The sequence below is a fragment of the Acinonyx jubatus genome, chromosome D3 (assembly GCF_027475565.1).
Source record: "Acinonyx jubatus isolate Ajub_Pintada_27869175 chromosome D3, VMU_Ajub_asm_v1.0, whole genome shotgun sequence".
In the NCBI taxonomy this organism is placed as follows: domain Eukaryota; kingdom Metazoa; phylum Chordata; class Mammalia; order Carnivora; family Felidae; genus Acinonyx; species Acinonyx jubatus.
In genome coordinates this window covers 92363341-92385237 of record NC_069392.1, presented here as the reverse complement: position 1 = coordinate 92385237, position 21897 = coordinate 92363341, and the positions used below count along the sequence as shown (strand labels likewise).

At 47.4% G+C, this 21897-nt stretch overlaps 1 protein-coding gene across 1 annotated transcript in view; it reads left to right on the top strand.

Moving 5' to 3' along the window:
- Positions 1-21496, top strand: part of PARD6G (par-6 family cell polarity regulator gamma) — a 91166-nt gene extending 69670 nt beyond the window's left edge. The window contains exon 3 of the mRNA XM_027069255.2: positions 18775-21496. Within this exon, the coding sequence (XP_026925056.1) occupies positions 18775-19571 (797 nt within the window). The 3' untranslated portion in view covers positions 19572-21496. The remainder of the gene's footprint in view (positions 1-18774) is intronic.
- The last annotated feature ends 401 nt before the right edge of the window (positions 21497-21897 follow it).

Here is a 21897-nt window from a genome sequence, read left to right as displayed (position 1 = left end):
GTTTTCTCACAGAGTTGTCCCCACGGTCATATATGTGTCTGACATGGGCTAAAACAGTTCCTGACTCTGATCCGGCCTCCTCACCCGGAGGGAGGCTGGGGAGGCTGGTAAAAACCTGCTCCTTGCCAAGTTTTTAGTGCCGTCTTCCCGACAGAACCCGTCTAACTGGACGTGGGCAGAGGGAGAGAGACGGCGGTGGGGAGGCAAGACGCCTGCTCCCACTTTTGTGCTCTGGCATCCTTGGGGAAGCGAGGCCAGCACCTCCTTCTCCTCCTGTTGGAGATATCTGAAAATAGAAGCAGAGAAAAAACATATAACTTAATTTGAGTAAAAATGTGTAATAGGAGGGGGGAGGTGGACTTTTGCCCGAATCTGTGGCCCACCCCCCCCCCTTAGTTGTTCACTTTGGAGAAAATATGAGATTTAACATAGTACTTGATACAAAGAAGCTGTGACAATTTTCGTCTTGTAAAAGTTATTTTAGGAACCAAAGTTGGAATCTTAGGAATGGGATATTCTTTGTAACAAAGTTTGTCCTTAAGATAGTTGAGAGTTTTTGACTAATAAAGTGCATATGCGATGGTTTATCCGTACAAGCGACAGGGAGCATCCGAGTGCTGTGCGGAGCTGGATGCAGAGGTGGGGGCGCCCGGGGACACGTCCTTCCCGGACACAGAGGGAGCTGTGTGCTTTGCTGCCTATGCCGTGGCTCGTCGGAAAGTGGAAGAAAGGTTTCTAGCCGTACCTGCCCTGGGCCCGTGGCTGCTGGGATAGGGGTTTGGAGCAAAGCGTGGCCAGCCCACTCCCCAGGAATCCCACGCTCGCTCTCCCTCTTCCTCACGAGGCCATCTGCACTTTTCCACGTTCGAACCACCCACTCTTTGACCGATGCCCAGAGACTCCTTCATCTCTGGTATTCCTTAGCTCAGCAGTTTCCTTGTTATTTGGAATCAGCCAATGATCCGAGGGCATCAGCCTCCCAAGGGCTGTGGGACTGCACCCCAAACCCCAGGGTCAGACTTGCACAAGTCCGGGGTCACTGGAAAACACTTCGTCCGCCCATTTACAAAGCAGGTCCTCGAAAATGCCCTGGACACCCTCATCCTGGGCCACGTTCTGGTCGTCCTCACCTCCAGCTACAAGTCCCAGCCGCACCCTGAGGAAGAAGGCAGGAGCCTCTGAGCCCAGGGAGCCTTGTGATGACAGACACTATGTGTCAGCCTGACTGGCCACAGATACCGGCAGCTCGTAAAACATCTCTCTGGGTGTGTTTGCCAGGGCGTTTCTGGAAGACGGAGTACAGCAGACCACCCTCTCCAGTGTCGATGGCCCTCATCCAGTCCCCAGTCCGTTGGGGACCTGACTAGCACAGGAAGGTGGAAGAAGGCAGATTCTCTTTTTGCACCTTCTCCTGCCCTGGGACAGCAGTGCTCTGGTTCTCGGGCTTTGGGGCTTGGTCCACCATTGGCTCTCCAGGGTCCCCAGCTTACAGATGCAGACCGTGGGATTTCTGTGTGAGCCAGTGTCTAATAAACCTCTCTCTATACACCCATACCCCCCACGCGCGCGCACACACACACACACACACACACACACACATACACATCCTATCAGTCTGTTCCTGGGCTGAGCGGCATGTGCAAGGGTGGGAGGCCGCACCTGCCAGATTCTCTGGGTACCATCATGGCTGCTGCCCATTGTAGAAGCCCGTCTCGGGATCCTGTCCCACCTCCCCGAGGAGCACCTCTCAGGTCTCTGAGCCTTTGCTCGCTGCCCACATGTTATGCCTACACGTGAGTTTCCCAGTGGATGAGGCGTTCCTGGGATGGAACCACAGAGGAAAACCCAGAATGGGGGAGGTCCTCTGCTCCTTGACACCCCATGAGGCCTCAGAGGCCCCTAGTGGTAGCAGTTTACTTCCTTTGTTTCGACTGCCCGGCTTCTGCTGAAAAGTAATAAGCATCCAGTGTGTCGACACTTCTGGCCACCTTTAGATTTGCCAAAACTTGCTTGAAGGTGCTGCTAAATAAACAAGGGTAGCTGAACATTCAGGGTTAGGGTCAGTGTTGGATGTTGAGTCTTGCCAGCATGGTGGGGGCCAGATGTTAGAGGCCCTGGTGTTGTGGGGTCCCTAAAGAAAGGACTGGTGTCGAGAAAGGACCCAAGTCAGCCCCTCTGGATCTGTGATGAAGAGAGCAAATCCCGAGGACCCAGTCTGGCCACAGACCGGTCAGGTCCTTCTGGCTGTGGATTTTCAAGCCTTGTGCCCATGGTCTGGGCCTGCACAGCCCTGCTCCTCCAGAGGTCACTGAGGACAGAGATGCATTTTGTAAATCGGCACATGTGTGGTGGCTGTAAGAAGCAAGAATTGGCTGAAAAGGGCCACTTGTGTAATCTCTACTGAAGACATTTAACAAAAAACTGAAAACATTATTTTGTTGTCAAATAAGAAACTGCCACTGAGAAGTTGTGTTTTCTTATCTGGCAACTAATTAAAACCCTCATGATGGAAGGGTGGTTCCAGGGTCGAGCCCCGGACAGGGAGGTTGTGAGTAATTGTTTACCATAGAAACTTGTTGGTCTTTAGATTGAAATGGGGGAGAGGTATGTGTAAGTACATGCATTTACTTTGATAGTTACTACCAGTGTTCAGTTTCAAATACTTATCTGGTACAGATAGAATATCCTATCATTTAAAACAGATTAACAATCTTAATGTTGAAACACAACAACGTACTATATGTTGTTCAAGGAAAAGTGTGAAAACCAAAATTGTGCACAAAAAAAGGATGATTAAGGAACTCAGAAACCACCACCTTCACGCTGATACGCTTTTTGCAGGAACGGATAGTGTTTCGAACGAAAAATTTGCATTATTTGGAAGTAGGGGCTGGCTTTTGTTAGAACAACTTTCTGACTTGTAGTCATGTAGATTTTTTGTCGTTGTTGTTTTACACATTTTTATTTACTTTTGAGAGAGAGACAGAACGTGAGCAGGGGAGGGGCAGAGAGAGAGGGAGACACAGAATCAGAAGCAGGCTCCAGGCTCCGAGCTGTTTTTTTAAACAAACCTAAGTCCAGACCTTTCCACCAAGAGTCTTCCCGGTGCCCCGCAGGCTGTGGAGGGGGGTCCGGTCAGCGGCACCCGACACACACCACTCCCCCCAGACCACACCGCCTCATTGGCAGACTGAAGCGGGGTTTCCCAGCCGGCACTGCCGGGCACGTGTTGTTTGGGGTGGGTGCAGCTGATAGCGGGAACACGGTAGTTAATGACCAGTGCCAACCTGACCGTATGGCTGCGGGGGCCGGGTGGTGCGGTATGGGGAGCACTGTTAGCAGGGCCGGCTTCGTCTCCGAGGAGGAGCACACGGGAAGAGTCAGCGTTTGTTTACAAGTCCAGATGGTGACAAAGTGGTAGCTTTGTCACTCAGGAAATAAGTGGAAGTGATAGATGATAATGTTTTCTGGCAGCTTCACAGAGGTTGACGATTCAACACCATTAGAAAAAGCATTCATTAAAATGTGAAGTTGGCCGGTACTGTACTTTACATTGTTGTCAGCTGGGTAAATGAGGCTCCTCTGTTAGCATCGAGCACCCCAGGACCCAGTGGGTTCATGCCCTCACTGTGGACCCAGTGCTCAGGCAGGATGCTCGTGGAGAACAATATGGACCCTACAAAAAGCACTTAAACATGAAAGCTACAAGCCATGTAGCCCTTTAGACAAGAAGAGAGAATATCACGGAGGGGATGCCCCTTGAAGTTTGACAGATTTCAAGTCCAAGGAAGAGAGAACATGTGTTGACCGTCGCTTAGACTTGGCATGGGGGCGTTGGGATGGCCCGGTGAGCACGTAAGGCAGATGGGGAGGAGAGGCCCCTGCAAAGCGGGAAGACATGCTTAGCAGGCTGGGCCACGGAGAACCAGAGGTGACCCGCAGAGCCCCGACAGGCCTGGAGCACAGATGGGGACACGTGAGGTGCCAGGGGCCCGGGACCCGGGAGAGAAGAGCCACGGACCAAGACTCAGTGGAGAAGGGCCAGGCGCCACTGGGGGTGGGTCCAGGACCTGGTTGGGGAGGGCCACAGGATGACTGAGTCCCCAGCAGACTGTGACAGGAAGACCATGCTCTTAATTTCATTGATTTTTCTCTGTTGTTCCAGCTTCATGGACTCCCTTCCTATCTGGATTATTTCCTTCTTTCTGTCTGTCCTGGGCTGCAAGGCATGGGGCCCAGAGGACTGACCGAGGCGCACCCGGCACCCCATCCCACCCCACCCCAAGTGCTGTCCTGGACTATGCTTTATTTTCACCCTGGTCGGGGTTGGTTTTGTCCCTTGGGGATTATTTAGAAGGGTGTTACCTCCGAGTGTTTGGAGGTTTTCCTGGGTTCTCTGTACCAATCTCTACTTTGACCTCAGGCACCAGAAACACCATCAGAAAACACACGGCTCAGGATTTCAGGCTGTAAGCACATGTTGAGGCCTGCGGTGGCAGAAGGTGGTCTGTCCCACGTGCGTCCCGTGGGCACTTGAACAGAGCGTGTGCTCTGCTGTGGGGGGCTGTTCTGGAAATGCCACCTGGGCCCTGCCGGTCACAGTGCCATGGGGTCTCCTGTTCTGCGGACCGTGTGTGGATCCCACCCGGTTGGTTCCACGCGCAGAGGTTGGCTCACACACGCTGCTGCTCTGTGGTGCTGCGTACACGCAAGAGTGTCTCAGGGGTCACCATTTTGTCATTGGGCGGCCACTCTACCCCGTGGCCCGATTCTTCTTTATCCTCACGCACGTGGTCGCGCTCCGTGTTCGTGTGCACTCTGACTTTTAGCCTGCCTGCCACGCACATCGGTACCCACGTGCAGCTCCTTACTACTGGCTGGAGGGCGTGGGCTCCACTGACCCCAGGGGACTGTCCACCTTAGCACTCGGGCACAGGGCAGATATCCAGGCCCCTCGTGGCCTCTGCTCACCAGGGCTCCTCACTCAGCCTTTGCTGTTGATTGTGCCTGCGTTTGTCTGTTGTGTTTGGATGGGGTGGGGCGGTCAGGGTCTAAAAGCTTCTCTTTCAAGCTGCCCCTTTCTGGCTCATGTTCGTTCTCATCTGGGACGGTTGGGATGTCTGAAGGGAACAGCACAGAACAGCTGGGGCTCAAGCCTCTCCTGCGCCCCGCCCCATCTGCCTTCCTGTCCCTCAGTGTCTCCTCACGTGGCTATCAAGTGCCAAGCCCAGGGTTTCGGTTGGACTCAGCAGGAGGGTGGGAGACGCACCCCCCGTCTTCCGGGAGCAGAAGTCTCTACACCTGCTTCTGCTGCTGTCTGGAGGCCTCGTCTGCCTTCGTGGCCCCGTTTCATTCTCCTCCTCTGTCCCCCAATGTCTGGGCTTACCCTGGAGCCTCCGTCTGGTCAGTCGTGCACACGCCCAGAGTGCCTGGTCACCCGTGGGCCCGGCCCTGGTGACACAGAGGCTGAGCCACGTCCAGGCCTGCGAGAGGGAATGTGCCATTAGAGTCGGGTAACCTGAGGCTTGAAGACAAGCCAGCTTGGGGGGAAGGGGGGGTCTGCTGCAGCTCTAGGTCTGTGGGCCAGTGGTGTGAACAGAGAGGGACTCAGGCCACGTCTGTCCTCCCACTCGGCCCCCACCTTCCCACCCCACCCCACCCCCCATGTTTGTGCGTAAGTCCTTCACACAGGGAGACGCATGTGTGGCCCAGAACCGGCCTGGTTCCCACCTCCCCCCACATCAGGCTGGCCAGTGTCCAGTTGAGGGCTTGGCCTCCGGAGCACCCAGGCCTGTCCCACCCCTCCCTGAATAAACAGCCTCAGGCGGGGCCCACCTTCAGGAAGGGGTGTGGGCCGTGGCCACCTGCAGCCAGGACCTGCCACAGGGGTTTGTCGGGAACGATGCCCTCAGAACAATGTTCGGATCTGTTACCCATGGAGACACTCCAAGGCCCCGGTCCAGGGAACTGCCGTTTCCGGCGTGGGCTCCACCTGGAGTCGGCCTACGCTGAGGGGGAGCTGCTCATGGGAGCAGATGCCTTTGTTGGGGTTCCGCTTTTCGTCTGGGGGGCCCACTCCGTCCCCGACGCTGGGCCGCATCCCAGCGGCAGCTTCGCACCCCGTGGGCCCGCAGACACAGCTCCCTCCCAGCGGCAGACTCACCGTCCCACCCTGCTACGCCAGAGGATGCCCGGCCGGTGCTCTGCCCAAGGCGTCTCCCGAACAGTTTTATCCCAAGTCCCGTCTGTGTCTCTCTCCTACCAGTTCCTGGTTCCCTCGGGGCAGGGGCTCCTGACCCTGGAAGGACTTCAGGGAGCACTTGCTGCCACGTGAGGTTCAGAGCCTCCAGCAGCAGCGGGAAGCAGGAACCCTTCCGCACGATAAGGGAACAAAAGCAGCCGCGGGTGAGAATCGCAAGATCCATTTCGATGAAATCGCAAAAGCACAGACAAGCGGTGGTCACGTCTGCAGAGGAGTGCAGGACGTATTCGGGTGTCACAAACACAATTTTAAAAGTTGCCTTTTCTCAAAAATCCTGGGATCCTTGCGATAGCCGTGCGGATAAGAAATGGCAAGAACTCGCTGAGGTGTGATCGATTGACTGATAGGCTCACACCTGGGAGGGGGCTCCTGGAACTAAGAGAAGAATTGCACATTTTGGAGTTTCGCATTGGAGAGAGAGTGGCGATGGGCACTCCCAGGTGCTCTGCCAGCGGCGCCCACGACGGCTGTGGACCACTGTCCTCCTGTCTCCCCCCAGCGCTCCCACTCGTGCTTCCTGGCGCTCATCTCCGTCTAATCAGTCAGTCTTCGGTCCCGCGAATGAGGAAGGGCCAGTGTTGACACGCAGACTGTCTCGTGGGTGCCCGTGAGTGTTCTCACTGCCACCGCTGCAGGGGCCTCTGGCAGGTGTGAAGATGTCCGAGATACAGCCAACTCCCTGGGATCAGGCGCGGGCAACACGGACACACGCGTGGGGCCAACTGCTCCGCAGACCCCTTTCATCTGGTCCCAGAAGCACTTTCCTCGCGGAGCCGCAGAGGCTGGATGCGTGCGTGCAAGTGTGTGTTTACCGAAAAGAGAGGAAAGAACAACAAAACGATGTCCTTCTGATGAGAGGAGACGCTTCCTTCAGGGCTCCCAAAGGCCACCTGCCTGTTTCCTTCCTCTGCTTTCAACTTTTGAAAATGTTACTTTAAGTCAAGCTCCTGACAGGGTCTCCCTGGTTGATGAACGAATGTGTTTGGCCTCAGTCACATGCCACCACGGCCCACGTAGGGTAGAGCATCCCACGCACCCGGGCCACGTCACGGGCCGGAGCGTCCTGACTTCACCTGAGGCCCCTGGGACACCAGGAAGGAGTGTGGAGGGTGCACGGCCGTGCCCGAGGCTTCCTCCACCTCCGCAAACACCTGCAGGACTGTCCGAAGGAACAGCCTTTTCCTACTTAAGGCGCTGCCTCCTGCACTCCCTGCTTGTCTCGTCCTGTCATCTACTAACCAAAAATAAGGAAGAATGACTCACTTTCTCTACCGAGTACTAAACACATCTTCAGTTACACTGCTGGTTGGCAAACACTTCATTCCTGGGTGCTCATTTCTGATTAAGCTAGGAAAGGAACGGAGTCTCTGATTTAGAAGTGCAAGAGAGGGGTGCCTGGGGGGCTCAGGCAGTTAAGCGTCCGACTTCGGCTGGGGTCATGATCTCACAGCTCTTGAGTTCGAGCCCCATGTCGGGCTCTGTGCTGACAGCTCGGAGTCTGGAGCCTCCTTTGGATTCTGTGTCTCCCTCTCTCTCTGACCCTACCCTGCTCCAGCTGTCTCTCATAAATGAATAAATGTTAAAAAAAAAAAAAAAATTTAAATTTACAAGTGCAAAAGAGGAAATACATAGAACATTTTTAGGAACTCAACAGGACTTCAAGGAGTCCTTGTGGCCAGCTTCCTGTCCCCAGGAAAGTTCCTGGCACCTGGAGCGCCCCCCACCCCAGGTTGGCGGTGGGAACACAGAGGCATGACCTTGGCCGGTGGGGGACGCCCTGCACTACAGAGGGGCGCTCCCATGAGGGTGCCCCTGGAGCCAGGGCAGCCAGAGCGCACATCTCACTCACTAGCAGGCCCAGGGCTTCCCCTTCCCAGCACGGATTGTTTCGTGTTTTCGTATAATACAGCGCACGTCTGTCCCTGGCCATGTTTTTAAATGGCACAGAGTTTTTAAAATTTGCATGAAGTCCAGTTTGTCTTTTTTCTTCTGTTGCCTCTGCCTTTGGTGTCAAATCCAATAAATCATCAGGTATTATGAAGCTTTTCTCCTGTGTTTTCTCCTAAATTTTATAGTGCGAGGTCTTATATTGAGGTCTTTGATCCTTTTTTTAGTTAATTTTTGTGTATGGCATTCAGTAGGCGTCCAAATTCATTCTTTTGCGTGTGGCTATCCAGTTTTCCCAGCCCCGTTTGCTGAGAAGACACTGCTTTCTCCACTGACCGTATCTGGGAGGCTTACTTATGGTCTATTCTATTCCATTGGTCTATCTGTCTTTATCCCAGTGCTACACCTTTTTGATTACTATAGCTCTGTGGTTAGTTTTAAAATCAGGAAGTGTAACTCTTCCAGTCTTGTTCTTCATTTTCAGGATTATTTTGGCTGTTTGGGATTTCTTGAGATTCAATATGAATTTTAGAATGGGTTTTACTGTTTCTGAAAAAAAAAAAAAAGCCATTCGGTTTTAATAAGAATTCCAATGCATCTATAGAGCACTTAGGGTAATATTGACATTTAACAATAAGTCTCCCCATCCATGATCATGGGATGTGTTTCCATTTATTTAGGTCTTTTTAAAAATATTTTTGAGGAGGGGAGAGGGGCAGAGGGAGAGAAAGAGAGAGAATCTTAAGCAGGCTCCATGCTCAGCAGAGAGCCTGACATGGGACTTGATCCCGTGACCCTGAGATAATGACCTGAGCTGAAATCAAGAGTCAGACGCCCAACCGACTGAGCCACCCAGGTGCCCCCTGGCCCGTTTATTTATGTCTTAATTTCTTTCAGCAGTGTTCTGTACTTTTCATTGTGCAAGGCTTCACCTCCTTGGCTAAGCTAATTCCTAAGTATTTTATTCTTTTTGAGGCTGTCAGATGGGATTGTGTTTGTAGTCTCCTTTTCAGATCATTCACTGCTCGTTTATGGAAGATGCTTTTTTGTGTGTTGATTTGTATCCTGCTACTTTGCAGAATTAGCTTATTGGAGCTAACAGCTTTTTCATGGAGTCTTTAGCATTTTCCACATTTAAGATCAGATCATCTGCAAAGAGAGATGGTTTTACTTCTTCCTTTCCAATTTGAATGTGTTTTATTTCTTTTTCTTGCCTAACTGCTCTGGCTAGGACTTCCAGTACTGTGTTGAACAGAAGTCATGGAAGCAGCAGTCTATGCCTTCTTCCTGCTCTTAGAGGACAAGCTTTTTTTTCCACCATTGAGTATTATGTTTGCTATGATTTTTTCATATGTAGATTTTCTTATGTGGAGGCGGTTTGCTTTTAGTCCTATTTTGTTGAGTGTTTTTATAATGAAAGTGTGTTGTATTTTGTCAAATGCTTTTTCTGCATCAAGATGATCATGTGTTTCTCCCTTCGTTTTTTTAAACGAAATGCAAAACAAAATGGAAACGACGACAGCTCGGATTGAAGAGGCAGAGGAGAGAATAGGTGAACTAGAAGATAAAGTTATGGAAAAAGAGGAAGCTGAGAGAAAGATAAAAAAAATCCAGGAGTATGAGGGGAAAATTAGAGAACTACGTGATACACTAAAAAGAAATAATATACGCATAATTGGTATCCCAGAGGAGGAAGAGAGAGGGAAAGGTGCTGAAGGGGTACTTGAAGAAATTATAGCTGAGAACTTCCCTGAACTGGGGAAGGAAAAAGGCATTGAAATCCAAGAGGCACAGAGAACTCCCTTCAGACGTAACTTGAATCGATCTTCTGCACGACATATCATAGTGAAACTGGCAAAATACAAGGATAAAGAGAAAATTCTGAAAGCAGCAAGGGGTAAACGTGCCCTCACATATAAAGGGAGACCTATAAGACTCGTGACTGATCTCTCTTTTGTTTTTCCCTTCGTTTTGTTGATATGGTACGTCACATTGATTTTTGTATGTTGACTCACCCTTGCATTCCAGGGGAGAGTCCCACTTGTCATGGTGTATAATCCTCTTAATATACTGCTAAACTTTGTTTGCAAGTATTTTGTTGAGTATTTTTGCATCAGTGAGCATAAGGAATATTGGTCTGTGGGCTTTTTTCCATTGTGCTGTCTTTGTCTGGCTTTGGTATCAGGGTAACGCTAGCCTTAGAATTAGTTTGGAACTATTCTCTCTTCTTCAAATTTTTGGAAAAGTTGGAGAAAGATTGGTATTATTTCCTCTTTAATGTTTGGCAGAATTCATCAGTAAAGCCATCAGGTCCAGGACTGTTCTTTGTTGAGAAAGCATTGATCACTGATTCAATCTCCTTACTATTTATAGATCTATTCCGATTTTGTATTTCTTCATGATTCAGCCTTGGTAGGTTTTATGATTCTAGAAGTTTATCCATCTAGGTGACCCAACTTGTTGGCATGCAATTGCTCCTAGTACTTTCTTAAAATCTATTTCATTTCTGTAGAAATGGTAGCGGTGTCCCCACTTTAATTTCTGATTTTAGTAATTAGTCTTTTTTTTAAGTTTATTTATTTTTGAGAGAGAGAGAGCGTGCGTGCATGCGTGTGCAAGTGGGAGAGGGGCAGAGAGAGAGGGAGACACAGAACCTAAAGCAGCCTCCAGGCTCCAAGCTGTCAGCACAGAGCCCTTATGCAGGGCTCAAACCTTTGGCAAGGTCATGATCTGAGCCAAAGTTGGATGCTTAACTGACTGAGCCACCCAGGCGCCCCAAGTCTTCTCTTTTTCTTAGTCCATTTAACGTTTTGTCAATATTATTGGTCTTTTTGAAGAAGTAACCTTTTCTGTCATTGATTTTCTCTATTGTTTTTATATCCTGTACCGCATATATCTCTAATCATTATTATTTCCTTCCTTCTGCTTTGAGCGTAATTTGTTCTTATTTTTCTAGTGCTTTAAGTTGTAAAGTTAGGTTGTTGATTTGAGATCTTTCCTGATATTAACATAAGCATTTATAGGTATAAATTTCCTTCTTAGGATTGCTTTTGCTACATCCCTTGAGTTTTGGTTGTGTTTTTGTTTTCATTCATCCCTAAGTATTTTCTCATTTCCTTGTGATTTGTTCTTTGAGCCATTGGTTGTTACAAAGTGTTGTTTAGTTTTTACATTGTAGTGAATTTTCTAGTTTTCTTTATGTTACTGATTTCTGCCTCCTCATGCTGTGGTCAGGGAATATACTTTGTATGATATCTATCTTTTAAAATCTGTTGAAACTTAATTTGTGGCTTAACATTTGGTCTATTATGGAAAATGTCCCAGGTGCACTTGAGGAAATCAAGTATCGTCTTCTTGTTGGGTGGAATGTTCTGTATGTATCTCTCAGGTCTAGTTGGCTTATTGTGTTATGTCCTCTGTTTGCCCACTTATCTTGTCTGGTTTTTGTGTCCCTTATTATGAGAGGGGTATTGGAGTCACCAGCTGTTATCTTAGAACTGTTTCCACCTTCAGTTGTGTCAGGCTTTGCTGCCTATCTTTTGATGGTCTGTTACTAGGTGTGTAAATGTTTGTAATTGTTTTATCTTCTTGCTCTATTGATCCCTTTATTAATATGTAATATCCTTTGTCTTGTGTAACTTTTTTTTTTTAATGTTTGTTTATTTTTGAGACAGAGAGAGACAGAACATGAACGGGGGAGGGGCAGAGAGAGAGGGAGACACAGAATCTGAAACAGGCTCCAGGCTCCGAGCGGTCAGCACAGAGCCCGACGCGGGGCTCGAACTCACGGACCGCGAGATCATGACCTGAGCCGAAGTCAGACGCTTAACCGACTGAGCCACCCAGGTGCTCCTTGTGTAACCTTTTTTATTTAAAGTCTGTTTTGTCTGATATTAGTAGAACCACGCCTGCTTTTTCATGGAAACTTTTTCCTTTCACTTTCCTGTTTGTGTCACTGGGTCACAAGAGAGTCTCTTGTCAAGACAGCATATTGTTGGATCATGTGTTTTTATTCATTCTGCCAGCCTGCATTTTCATTTGAGGGCCTAATTCATTTGCATATAAAGGAACTACTGATAAGAAGGGACTTACTTCTGTCCCTGTGCTCTTGGTTTTCTATATGCCCCTTTGCTTTTTTTGTCCCTCATGGCTTGCATTCCTCTCTTCTTTTGTGTTAATTTTTTTGTAGTGAAATGTTTAAATCCCTTCTTAATGTCCTTTGTGTCAATTCTATAGTAATTTTCTTGGTGGTTACAGCTAACTTCCGAAGGATCTAATGTAATTGATAGAAGCAGACATTCGGTAACAGCACGGCAGCTCCAAACACAATGCTCTGTTGTTGGTGCCACAAAATTACATTATACATGTGTGCCCCAAAACACAAACTGATAATCCTTGTAAACACGTAAGTCGTCTATGTTGTGTAGATGACAAAATTTGGCGTTACAAACCAAAGTTACAATAATACCAGCTTTTAGACAAATAATTCTTATCCTTTAAATATATTAGTTTCTTAAATCATGTAGAAACAAAAAGAGCACCTACAGACTATTGTGATAATAGTCTATTATACAACAAGTTATATATTGTTATAATAATGCTAGCTTTTATAATAGTCCTTGTATTTACCTTCATTCAGATCTTTATTTCTCACACAGCTTCAAGTTACTGTCTAGTTGTCCTTCACTTCACCTGAAAGACTCCCTTGAACATGTCTTGCCAGGCAGGTCTAGTGATACAAACTTTCTCAGCTTTCATATATCTGGGAGTGTGAATTTCTCCCTCACTTTGCAAAGGCAGTTTGCTGGATATAGGATTCTTGATTGACAGTTATTTTCTTCTAATACTTTGAATGTATCAGCCCCCTGCCTCCTGGCCTCCAGTTCCTGATGAGAAATGTTAATGATAGACTGATAATCTGATAAGGGTCCCTGGTGACTCATTTCTTGCTGCTTTCAAGAGTCTCTCTGTCTTTATAAAGTGGATTATAATGTGTCTACATGTGGGTCTGTTTGAGTTCATCTTAGAGTTCATTGAGTTTATTAGATGTTTATATTCATGCATTTCATCAAATGTGGAAGTTTTCAGGCATTATTTCTTCAGCTGTTCCCTGGGCCACATTCTCTTCTTCCAAGACTCCCATGATGCATGTGTTGGTTCCCTAAATGGTGTCCCAAAGTTTCTTCAGGCTCTATTCACTATTCTTCAAGCATTTTTTCTTTCTGTTGCTTAGACACGCTAACTTTCATTGTCTTATATTCAAGTTCACTGATTCCTTCTGCCTATTCATATCTGACAATGATTTTTTTCATTTTGATTATTATACTCTTCAGCCGCAGAATTTCTATTTGGTAACATTTTAGGTTTTCTGCCTCTCTATCAATATTTCCATTTTGTTGATATATCATCTTCTTACTTCCTCCAAATCTTCCTTTAGTTTCTTGAGCATTTTTAAGGCTGGTTTTTTTTTCTAATTTTAGTAAGTTGCATTGTAATATTTTCAGGTGTATGGTAGTGGTTCAACAATTATATACATTATTAAATGGTCACTACAGTAAGTGTAATTACCATCTGTTACCAAAAAAGTTATCAGTATTATTGACTATATTCCCTATGCTGTACTTTTCATCACTGACTTGTTTATTTTATAACTGGAGGTTTGTACCTCTTATCCCCTTCACCTGTTTCATTCTGTCCCCTAACCCTCCTCCCTCTGGCAGCCACCAGTTTTTTCTCTGTATTCAGGAGTCTGTTTCTGGTTTTGCTGTTGTTATTTTTATTTATTTTGTTTTTTTAGATTCTGCATGCAAGTGAACTCATCCAATATTTGTGTCTCTCTGACACAATTTCACTTAGCATAATGCAGTCAAGGTCCATCCACATTGTTACAAATGGCAAGACTTCACTCTTTATGATTGAATAATGTACATATATGTACATATATATGTACATATATTGTACATGTATGTACCACATCTTCTTTATCCAACAGTGAACACTTGGGTTGCTTCCATATCTTGGCTATTGTAATCAATGCTGCAATAAACATATGAGTGCCTATATCTTTTCAAATTACTGTTTTTGCTAATTTTTGTATATGGTATAAGATAATAGTCTAGTTTCATTCTTTTCCATATGGTTGTCCAGTTTTCATGGCCTATTTATTCAAGAGTGTCCTTCCCCCAATGTATATTCTTGTCTCTTTTGTCGTAAGTTAATTGACCATATATGTGTGAGTTTATTTCTAGGCTGTCTATGCTGTTCTATTGGTCTGTCATCTATTCTTTTTAATTGTTTTTAATTTTTTAATGTTTATTTATTTTTGAGAGAGGGGGGCAGAGAGAGAGAGAGGGAGACACAGAATCCGAAGCAGGATCCAGGCTCTGCGCTGTCAGCACAGAGCCCGAGGTGGGGCTCAAACCCACAAACCATGAGATCATGACCTGAGCCGAAGTCAGATGCCTATCCAACTGAGCCACCCAGGCACCCCACTTTTTAATTTTTTTAATGTTTACTTATTTGAGAGAGAGAGAAAGTGTGAGCGGAGGAGGGACAGACAGGAGAGAGAGAGAGAGAGAGAGAGAGAGAGAGAATCCCAAGCAGGCTCTGCTCTGTCAGAGAAGAACCCGATGTGGGGCTCAGTCTCACGAACCATGAGATCAGGACCCGAGCTGAAATCAAGAGTTGGACGCTGGACCGACTGAGCCACCCAGGTGCCCCGGTCTATTGTCTGTTCTTATGCCAATGCCATACAGTTTTGTTTACTACAGCTTTGTAATCTAGTTTGAAACCAGGGAGCATGATACCTCCAGCTTTGTTGTTTCTCAAGATTGCTTTGGCTGTGTGGGGTCTTTTGTGGTTCCGTACAAATTTTAGGGTTGTTTGTTCTATTTCTGTGAAAAACGCCATTGGCATTTTGATAGGGATTTCAGTGAATCTGTAGATTGCTTTAGGTAATATGGACATTTTAACAATATTAATTCTTCCGGTCAGTGAGCATGGAATATCTTTCCATTTACTTGTGTCTTCTTCAGTTTCTTTTGTAAGTGTCTTAGAGTTTTCAGTTCATAGATCTTTCACTTCCTTGGTTAGGTTTATGCCTAGATGTTTTATTATTTTTGTTGCAATTGTAAATGGGATTGTTTTCTTAATTTTCCTTTCTGCTAGTGTGTTATTAGTTATTATACACAATAGATTTCTGTATATTGATTTTGTATCCTACAACTTTACTGAATTCATTTATTCTAATAGTTTTTTGGTGGAGTCTTTAGGGTTTTCTGTATGTAATCTTATCATCTGCGAGTAGTGACAGTTTTACTTCTTCCTTCCCAATTTGGATGCCCCTTGTTTCTTTCTCTTGTCTGACTGTTCCACCTGCAACTTCTAATACCATTTTGAATAAAACTGGTGAGTAAACATCATTGACTTGTTTCTGATCTCAGGGGAAAAGATGCCAGCGTTTCACTATTGACTATGATGTAAGCTATAGGTTATCATACATGGCCTTTATTATGTTGAGGTATGTTTCCTCTACACCCACTTTGTTGAGAGTTTTTATCATAAGCAGATGTTGAATTTTGTCAAATGCTTTTTCTTCATTAAGATGATCACATTTTGTTAATGTGGTCATCACACTGATTGATTTGCAGATATTGAACCTTCCATGCATCCCTGAAATATATCCCACCTGATCCTTCTAATGTAGCATTGAATTTAGTTTGCTAATATGTTGTTGAGGATTTTCACATCTATGTTCATCAGAGACATGGCCTCATTTTCTTTTTTTGGAGTGTCCTTGGTTTTGAGTTGCATGTCATGGTAATGCTGGCCTTGAAGAATGAATTCTAAAATTTTCCTTCCTCTTCTAGTTTTTGAAATAGCTTGAGAAGCACAGGCATTAACTCTTCTTTAAATGTTTAGTGGCGGGGTGCCCAGGTGGCTCAATCGGTTGAGCTTCCACCTCTGGATCTTGTCTCACGTCATGGTCCCAGGGTCATGGGATCGAGCCCCACATTGGGCTCCATGCTCAGCTTGGAGCCTGGGATTTTCTTTCTCCCCTCTTCCTTGCTCATACTGTCTTTCTCTCTAACATAAAATAATAAGATAAAATATTAAATTAAATATAAAATATTTGGTAGAATTCACCTGTGCCAGAGTTTTCTGATTACCAATTCAATTTTGTTACTAGTAATCTGTTCAGATTTTCTATTTCTTCCTGATTCAGTCTTGGAAGATTGTATGTTTCTAGGAATTTATTGCTTCTAGGTTGTCCAATTTGTTGGTGTATAATTTTTCATGGTAATTTCTTATAATCCTTTGGATTTCTGTGATGTCAGTTTTAAATTCTCTCATTTATAATTTTATTTACTTGAGTTCTTTTTTTCTTGATAAGTCTGGCTAAAGGTTTATCAGTTTTGCTTACCTTATCAAAGAACAGCTCTTCGTTTCATTGGTCGTTTATATTGTTTTTTGGTCTCTATTTATTTTTGCCCTGGTCTTTTTTGTTTCCTTCCTTGTGCTAACTTTGGGCTTTATTCTTATTATAGTCTTTTTCAGGTGTAAGGTCAGATTGTTTGGGACTTTTTTTGTTTCTTGAGGTAGGCCTATGTTGCTATAAACTTCCCTCTTAGAACTGTTTTTGCTGCATCCTAAAAAAACTATTGTGTTTCCATTTTCATTTGTCTCCAGGAAATTTTTTTTATTTCCTCTTTGATTTCTTTGTTGCTCTCCTGGAATTAGGCTTTACTGATTTTCAAAGCTTCCAGGGTTAAGCCTTGCTGATTTTTAAGGCTACATATTATGGGAACTCATCTTCCTGGTGCAGGTTCCCAGGACCACGGATGCCATGCCCATTGGGCTTGATCCCCTTATTCCTCAGGGAGTGTGATATCCTCTCTGCATCTGTGATTCCCTTCTCACATGCCAGGGGTTTGTTTCCTGACTCAGTCTTTGCCCCTCCTGTCCTTCTTGGTGTGGCTTTTTCTTTCTGTCCTTGGCTGTGGAAGAGCCACTGTACTAGCTTCAGGTTGTTCTCAGATTGAGTTGCATTACATGTAGGGGATGCCTGGGTGTATTCAGTGTGTCTGTGGGAGGAGGTGAGCTCAGAATCCTCCTATTCCATCATCTTCCCCATGGTCTCAAGGCAATTGTGTTAAAGTCTCTCAAGTAGATCTGACACTGGGTCCTTTTTAGGGACAGATTCTGTTGAATTATCTTTTTTCTTTCAATGGGCCGAAGTCTCCTCTTTCTTTGTGTGCCTCGTGATTTGCTGAGCGCTGGACATTTGAATCTCATGATGCGGTTACTCTGGAAATCAGATTCTCCCCCTTGCCCAAGGTTTGCTGTTTTGTTGTCGTCGTTCTTTTCATGGTTACAGGCTTTGTGCCGGGGGTCAACCTGAGGTGTCCATTTAATGTCTTCCCCGGTCTTTTCTGAGCCTTTCCTTGGACATGTGCCGTCGCTTCCTAACTTCCCCCAAATAGGCAGCTGTTTTTCAATGTCCTAGTCTTTAACGTGTGGCTCCCAAAAGGGGAAAAGTGGAAAACAAAAGGGGGATAAGAGGGCACTTATCCCCTTGAAGTCACTCGAGCTGGAGCTGGAGGGGTGACAGCAATGGCCGCCAGCCTCTGAGTCCGCACCTGTGTGGTCAGAGCATGGCCTCCTGCCGTTTGGGGGACAGGGTCCTTTTCGTCCACCTGGCTTCTGCGGGCTGCTCCAGAAACACGTGCCCGGCTGCCTGCCCCATGGCTGGGGCGCGGGACGGGTAGGTGCTGCTGTGCTACGAGCTGGAATGGACCAAAATCGACGACTTCTCCCGGACACGTGGCAGGCCTCGGGCAGAGTCCAGAGTTCCAAAGCAGTCCCATCACACAGGTTCCGCCCCTGCTGTTGTCATCTGGGGGGGGAGAGATTCCCGGGGCCCCTGCTCTGCCGTCTTCCCAGAATGTAATCAGGCACTTTTAAGCCTTCCAGCCATTGTTAATTCTCTTTATTGTAGTCTCATTCCTGCCTCTTCACCTTGCAGTCATGTTGGTTGTGTGGGGGTGGTTTTGGAGAGTTCCAGAGAGCTAATTGTAGGGACGCGATTGGACTTAACGATATGGCCAGCCCAACTGATGCCAGATGGCTGTGGGCTCTGAAAGTTACTCCAGCGTATCATCCTAGAGGTTGAGACTTTCCAGAAAAGTGAAGTCCTATACATATGGGCGAGACTTGTAGGGAATTAGCTGAAAGATGTGATGTGATGGTGGTGCCCACTGCCTCAGAGTTCTGTGGGGTCCCAGGGCACATCCGAGGAGCAGCCCACAGGTAAGCGGCAGAGAGCCGGACCCCACGGGCAGCCCCAGCCCTCAGGCGTCGCAGTGCTGTCCGGTGCCTCCCCCTCCCATGCCCCGCCGCCCTCCTGACCGCCTCCCCCTCCCGGTGCCCCCCTCCCCCCACCCCTGTCCTGACCGCCTCCCCCTCCCGGTGCCCCCTCTCTCCCCACCCCCGTCCTGACCACCTCCCCCTCCCGTTGCCCCCTGTCCTGACCAGCCACCCTCTCCAGTGCCTCCCCCTCCCGGTGCCGCCCCCATCCTGACCAGTACCTCCCCCCATCCTGACCGCCACCCCCTCTGCTGTTTCAGAGGAGGCCGAGCACTGCAGCTTCGGGGCCGGTGGCTCTCTATCCCGCCGGAGGAAGGCGCTGGCGCTGCGCGAGGACGGCCCCCGCCGGCGCGCACACCTGCACATCGGCCTGCCGCACGACTTCCGCCCCGTGTCCTCCATCATCGACGTGGACATCCTGCCCGAGACACACCGCCGCGTGAGGCTGTACAGGCACGGCTGCCAGAAGCCGCTGGGCTTCTACATCCGCGACGGCACGAGCGTGCGCGTGGCCCCGCAGGGCCTGGAGAAGGTGCCGGGCATCTTCATCTCGCGCATGGTGCCCGGCGGCCTGGCCGAGAGCACCGGGCTGCTGGCCGTGGACGACGAGGTCCTGGAGGTGAACGGCATCGAGGTGGCCGGGAAGACGCTGGACCAGGTCACGGACATGATGATCGCCAACAGCCACAACCTCATCGTCACGGTCAAGCCGGCCAACCAGAGGAACAACGTGGTGCGCGGCAGCCGCGCGTCGGGCAGCTCGGGCCGCTCCTCAGACAGCGCGGCCAGCCGCCACAGCCTGCCCGCCGCGCCCGCGCTGCTGCACCTGCAGCCCGACGACGCGGACAGCGACGACGAGCCCGACGTGGTGCTCGAGGGCGTGCTGGAGCCGCGGCCCGCGCCCAGGCCGCCGCCCCCGGGCAGCCAGGCGCGGGTCAACGGCGCGGGCCCGGCGCACAGGCTGCTCAGCTCCCTGCGCGCCGACCCTCGCCACAGCCTGGCCCTGCCGCTGCCCCCTGGCGCCGTGGAGGAGCACGGCCCGGCCGTGACGCTGTAGGGCCGCCGCGCCCCCTGGAGGCGCTGGTAACCGCGGGTCCCGGGTGCGAGTGGGGACAGGCACTGTGCACTTCGGGCCCCTTGTTGTTGTTTTTATTTATCCCACCCTCTTGGCCCACACCCCGCGTGTGTTCCAGCTGACGGATAGAAAATACAGATACTATTTTTATAGACTTCTCCACGGAACAGAAAATGCACACGCGTGCAGTCAGTGCTCAGCCGGGGGCAGGTCCCAGCACTTTCGTAAATAAAGTGGCAGAGAGGGTCTGACCAGGTGCAGAAAATACTTCGTTTTGAAAATACTTTTATAAATGAAACTTTAAAATTCCTTTTGAAACATAGATTCGTGTCTTTAATGTGACCCGTGCAAAAACCACCTGTGACGTCAGCACTGTTGTGAGCGCGCGCCCCGGCTGCCCTGCAGACTCCGCTCGCCGGCAGGAATGAGGGAGGAAGGTGGCAGCCAGAGCCTGGCTTTGAAGAGTCAGTGCGCCCGAGCCTGTAACAGGTATGACCAGTGACAATGAATTTCAGACAGCAAGCGGGTGCCGGACCCCCACACATCCCAGGGGAAAAGCTCACGTGGATCACGGCACCTGCGGGGGCTCAGCCTCTGGGCGGGGCGAACTTAGCCCTGCGGGGTTGGAAGGTACTGGAAGGTAAGTCTCAGCAATACTTTCGCGACCAAAAGCCATCATTAACTCAGAGATAAAAACTAGTCTTTTCCTGGGGTTTGAGTCTGAGGGCAATTTTTGAAATATTTTCAGTGGAAATGATGGATAAGCCCACCACACACCCCTGGCAGGCCTCTGAAAGCTCACAGCCATTTGGATGTGTAGTTTCTGTTATCTTTGTTTTAAATTCACAAGTCACGTGGAACTTACTGATTTTTAACACAGATTAAATTCATTATCACTTCCCTTTGATCTTCCAGCAATATTTATATATTTAGTAATTTTATAGGTTTATTCATGTTTGATCCAATATTATATGAAGTGTATTTTGTTTCAATCCAATGTGGAGGAGAAAATGTTACACTTATACTCTGAGAACTAAACTTTGACCAAATAAAGCTTTCATATAAATACAAGTAAAAATATTTTTTTAGGATGCCTTTCTTGGGAGAGTATACGGCTGCTTCTCCTGTGGTCCAGCACCCCCTGCTGGTCAGCCACAGAACTGTCCTGACTTCATGGATGTCAGGCTGCTAACAGATTGAAAACAGTATCTCAACATCTTCATTTTTCTTAAGTGTAAAAACAAATAATTTTTCCTTTGGAAACTATTTATTAGGCAGAAATAGCTTTTATTGAGCAGTTGTGGTTTCCTGCAGCTATGTTTGATTTTGTTATTTGTGTGCCAGGATCACTGTTGGTTGTGTTCCTAAGCACAGGGAAGACCAGAGATGCTCTCCCGTTGAGGTAGAGGGTGAGAGTCCAAATACATCTAAATTTATGGGCTCCAGTGAGCTGTATGAGCATCTTTTCTGGCATCCAAGCAGTCAGAAGTGGGTTTTTTTTTACTACGATAAGTATTATAGAACCAAAAGTCTAATGCTAGTTACTATCACAAATGAAATGTTCTTTTGCTGAGTTATTGCTGGTTTTTTAATATCTTGTTGAGTAACTGGTCTGTCACCAAGAAGGAAAGTTATATTTCTTAACGTGTTTTAAATTAAGCAAATGTGAATAATTTTTTAGGGAAAGAAGAAAAAAACCTACCACTCCGAGATTTGTATGCTGTTGTTTATAATATTAGGAGTTCTGAATTTCTTGGAACAGCTGCTTGAGTGTATTTTTGTACCCAGATCTTTACTTCTGCCATTTTCTTCTTAAACAAACAAACAAACAAAAAAAACTATGTTGTATTACACATTAAAGTTTTGTTGGTTTTATATATCAAAGAATAAAAACTTTTTCTCTGCAATTAATGATACTTTTCACTTGTGTTCTAAATATTGGAGAAACGACCTGTTAATGCCAAGCAGAGAGAGGCTTACCTCAGAATGGAGCACCTCCAGTATGTACCCAGTGCCTATCTTGTGCCATATTTTTTCACTTCATCTTCATACGTGTTCCATGAATCTGTACATGTTCCATTAATCTTCATACATGTTCCATGAGGCGAGTAACATTATCCCTTTTACAGATGACAAAATGGGCTGAAGCTCAAGCAGGTTGTGGGTCATTGCAGATAACCAAGTTGTAGTTGATGGGAGACAGATGTGTTTTAGGTCTAGAAAGTTCTTTTTAAGTCCTTTTGAAAAAAAGATTTTCCAAATGCTTACTATACAGCGTTTCTTGAATATACCCAGGTTTGCAAAATTG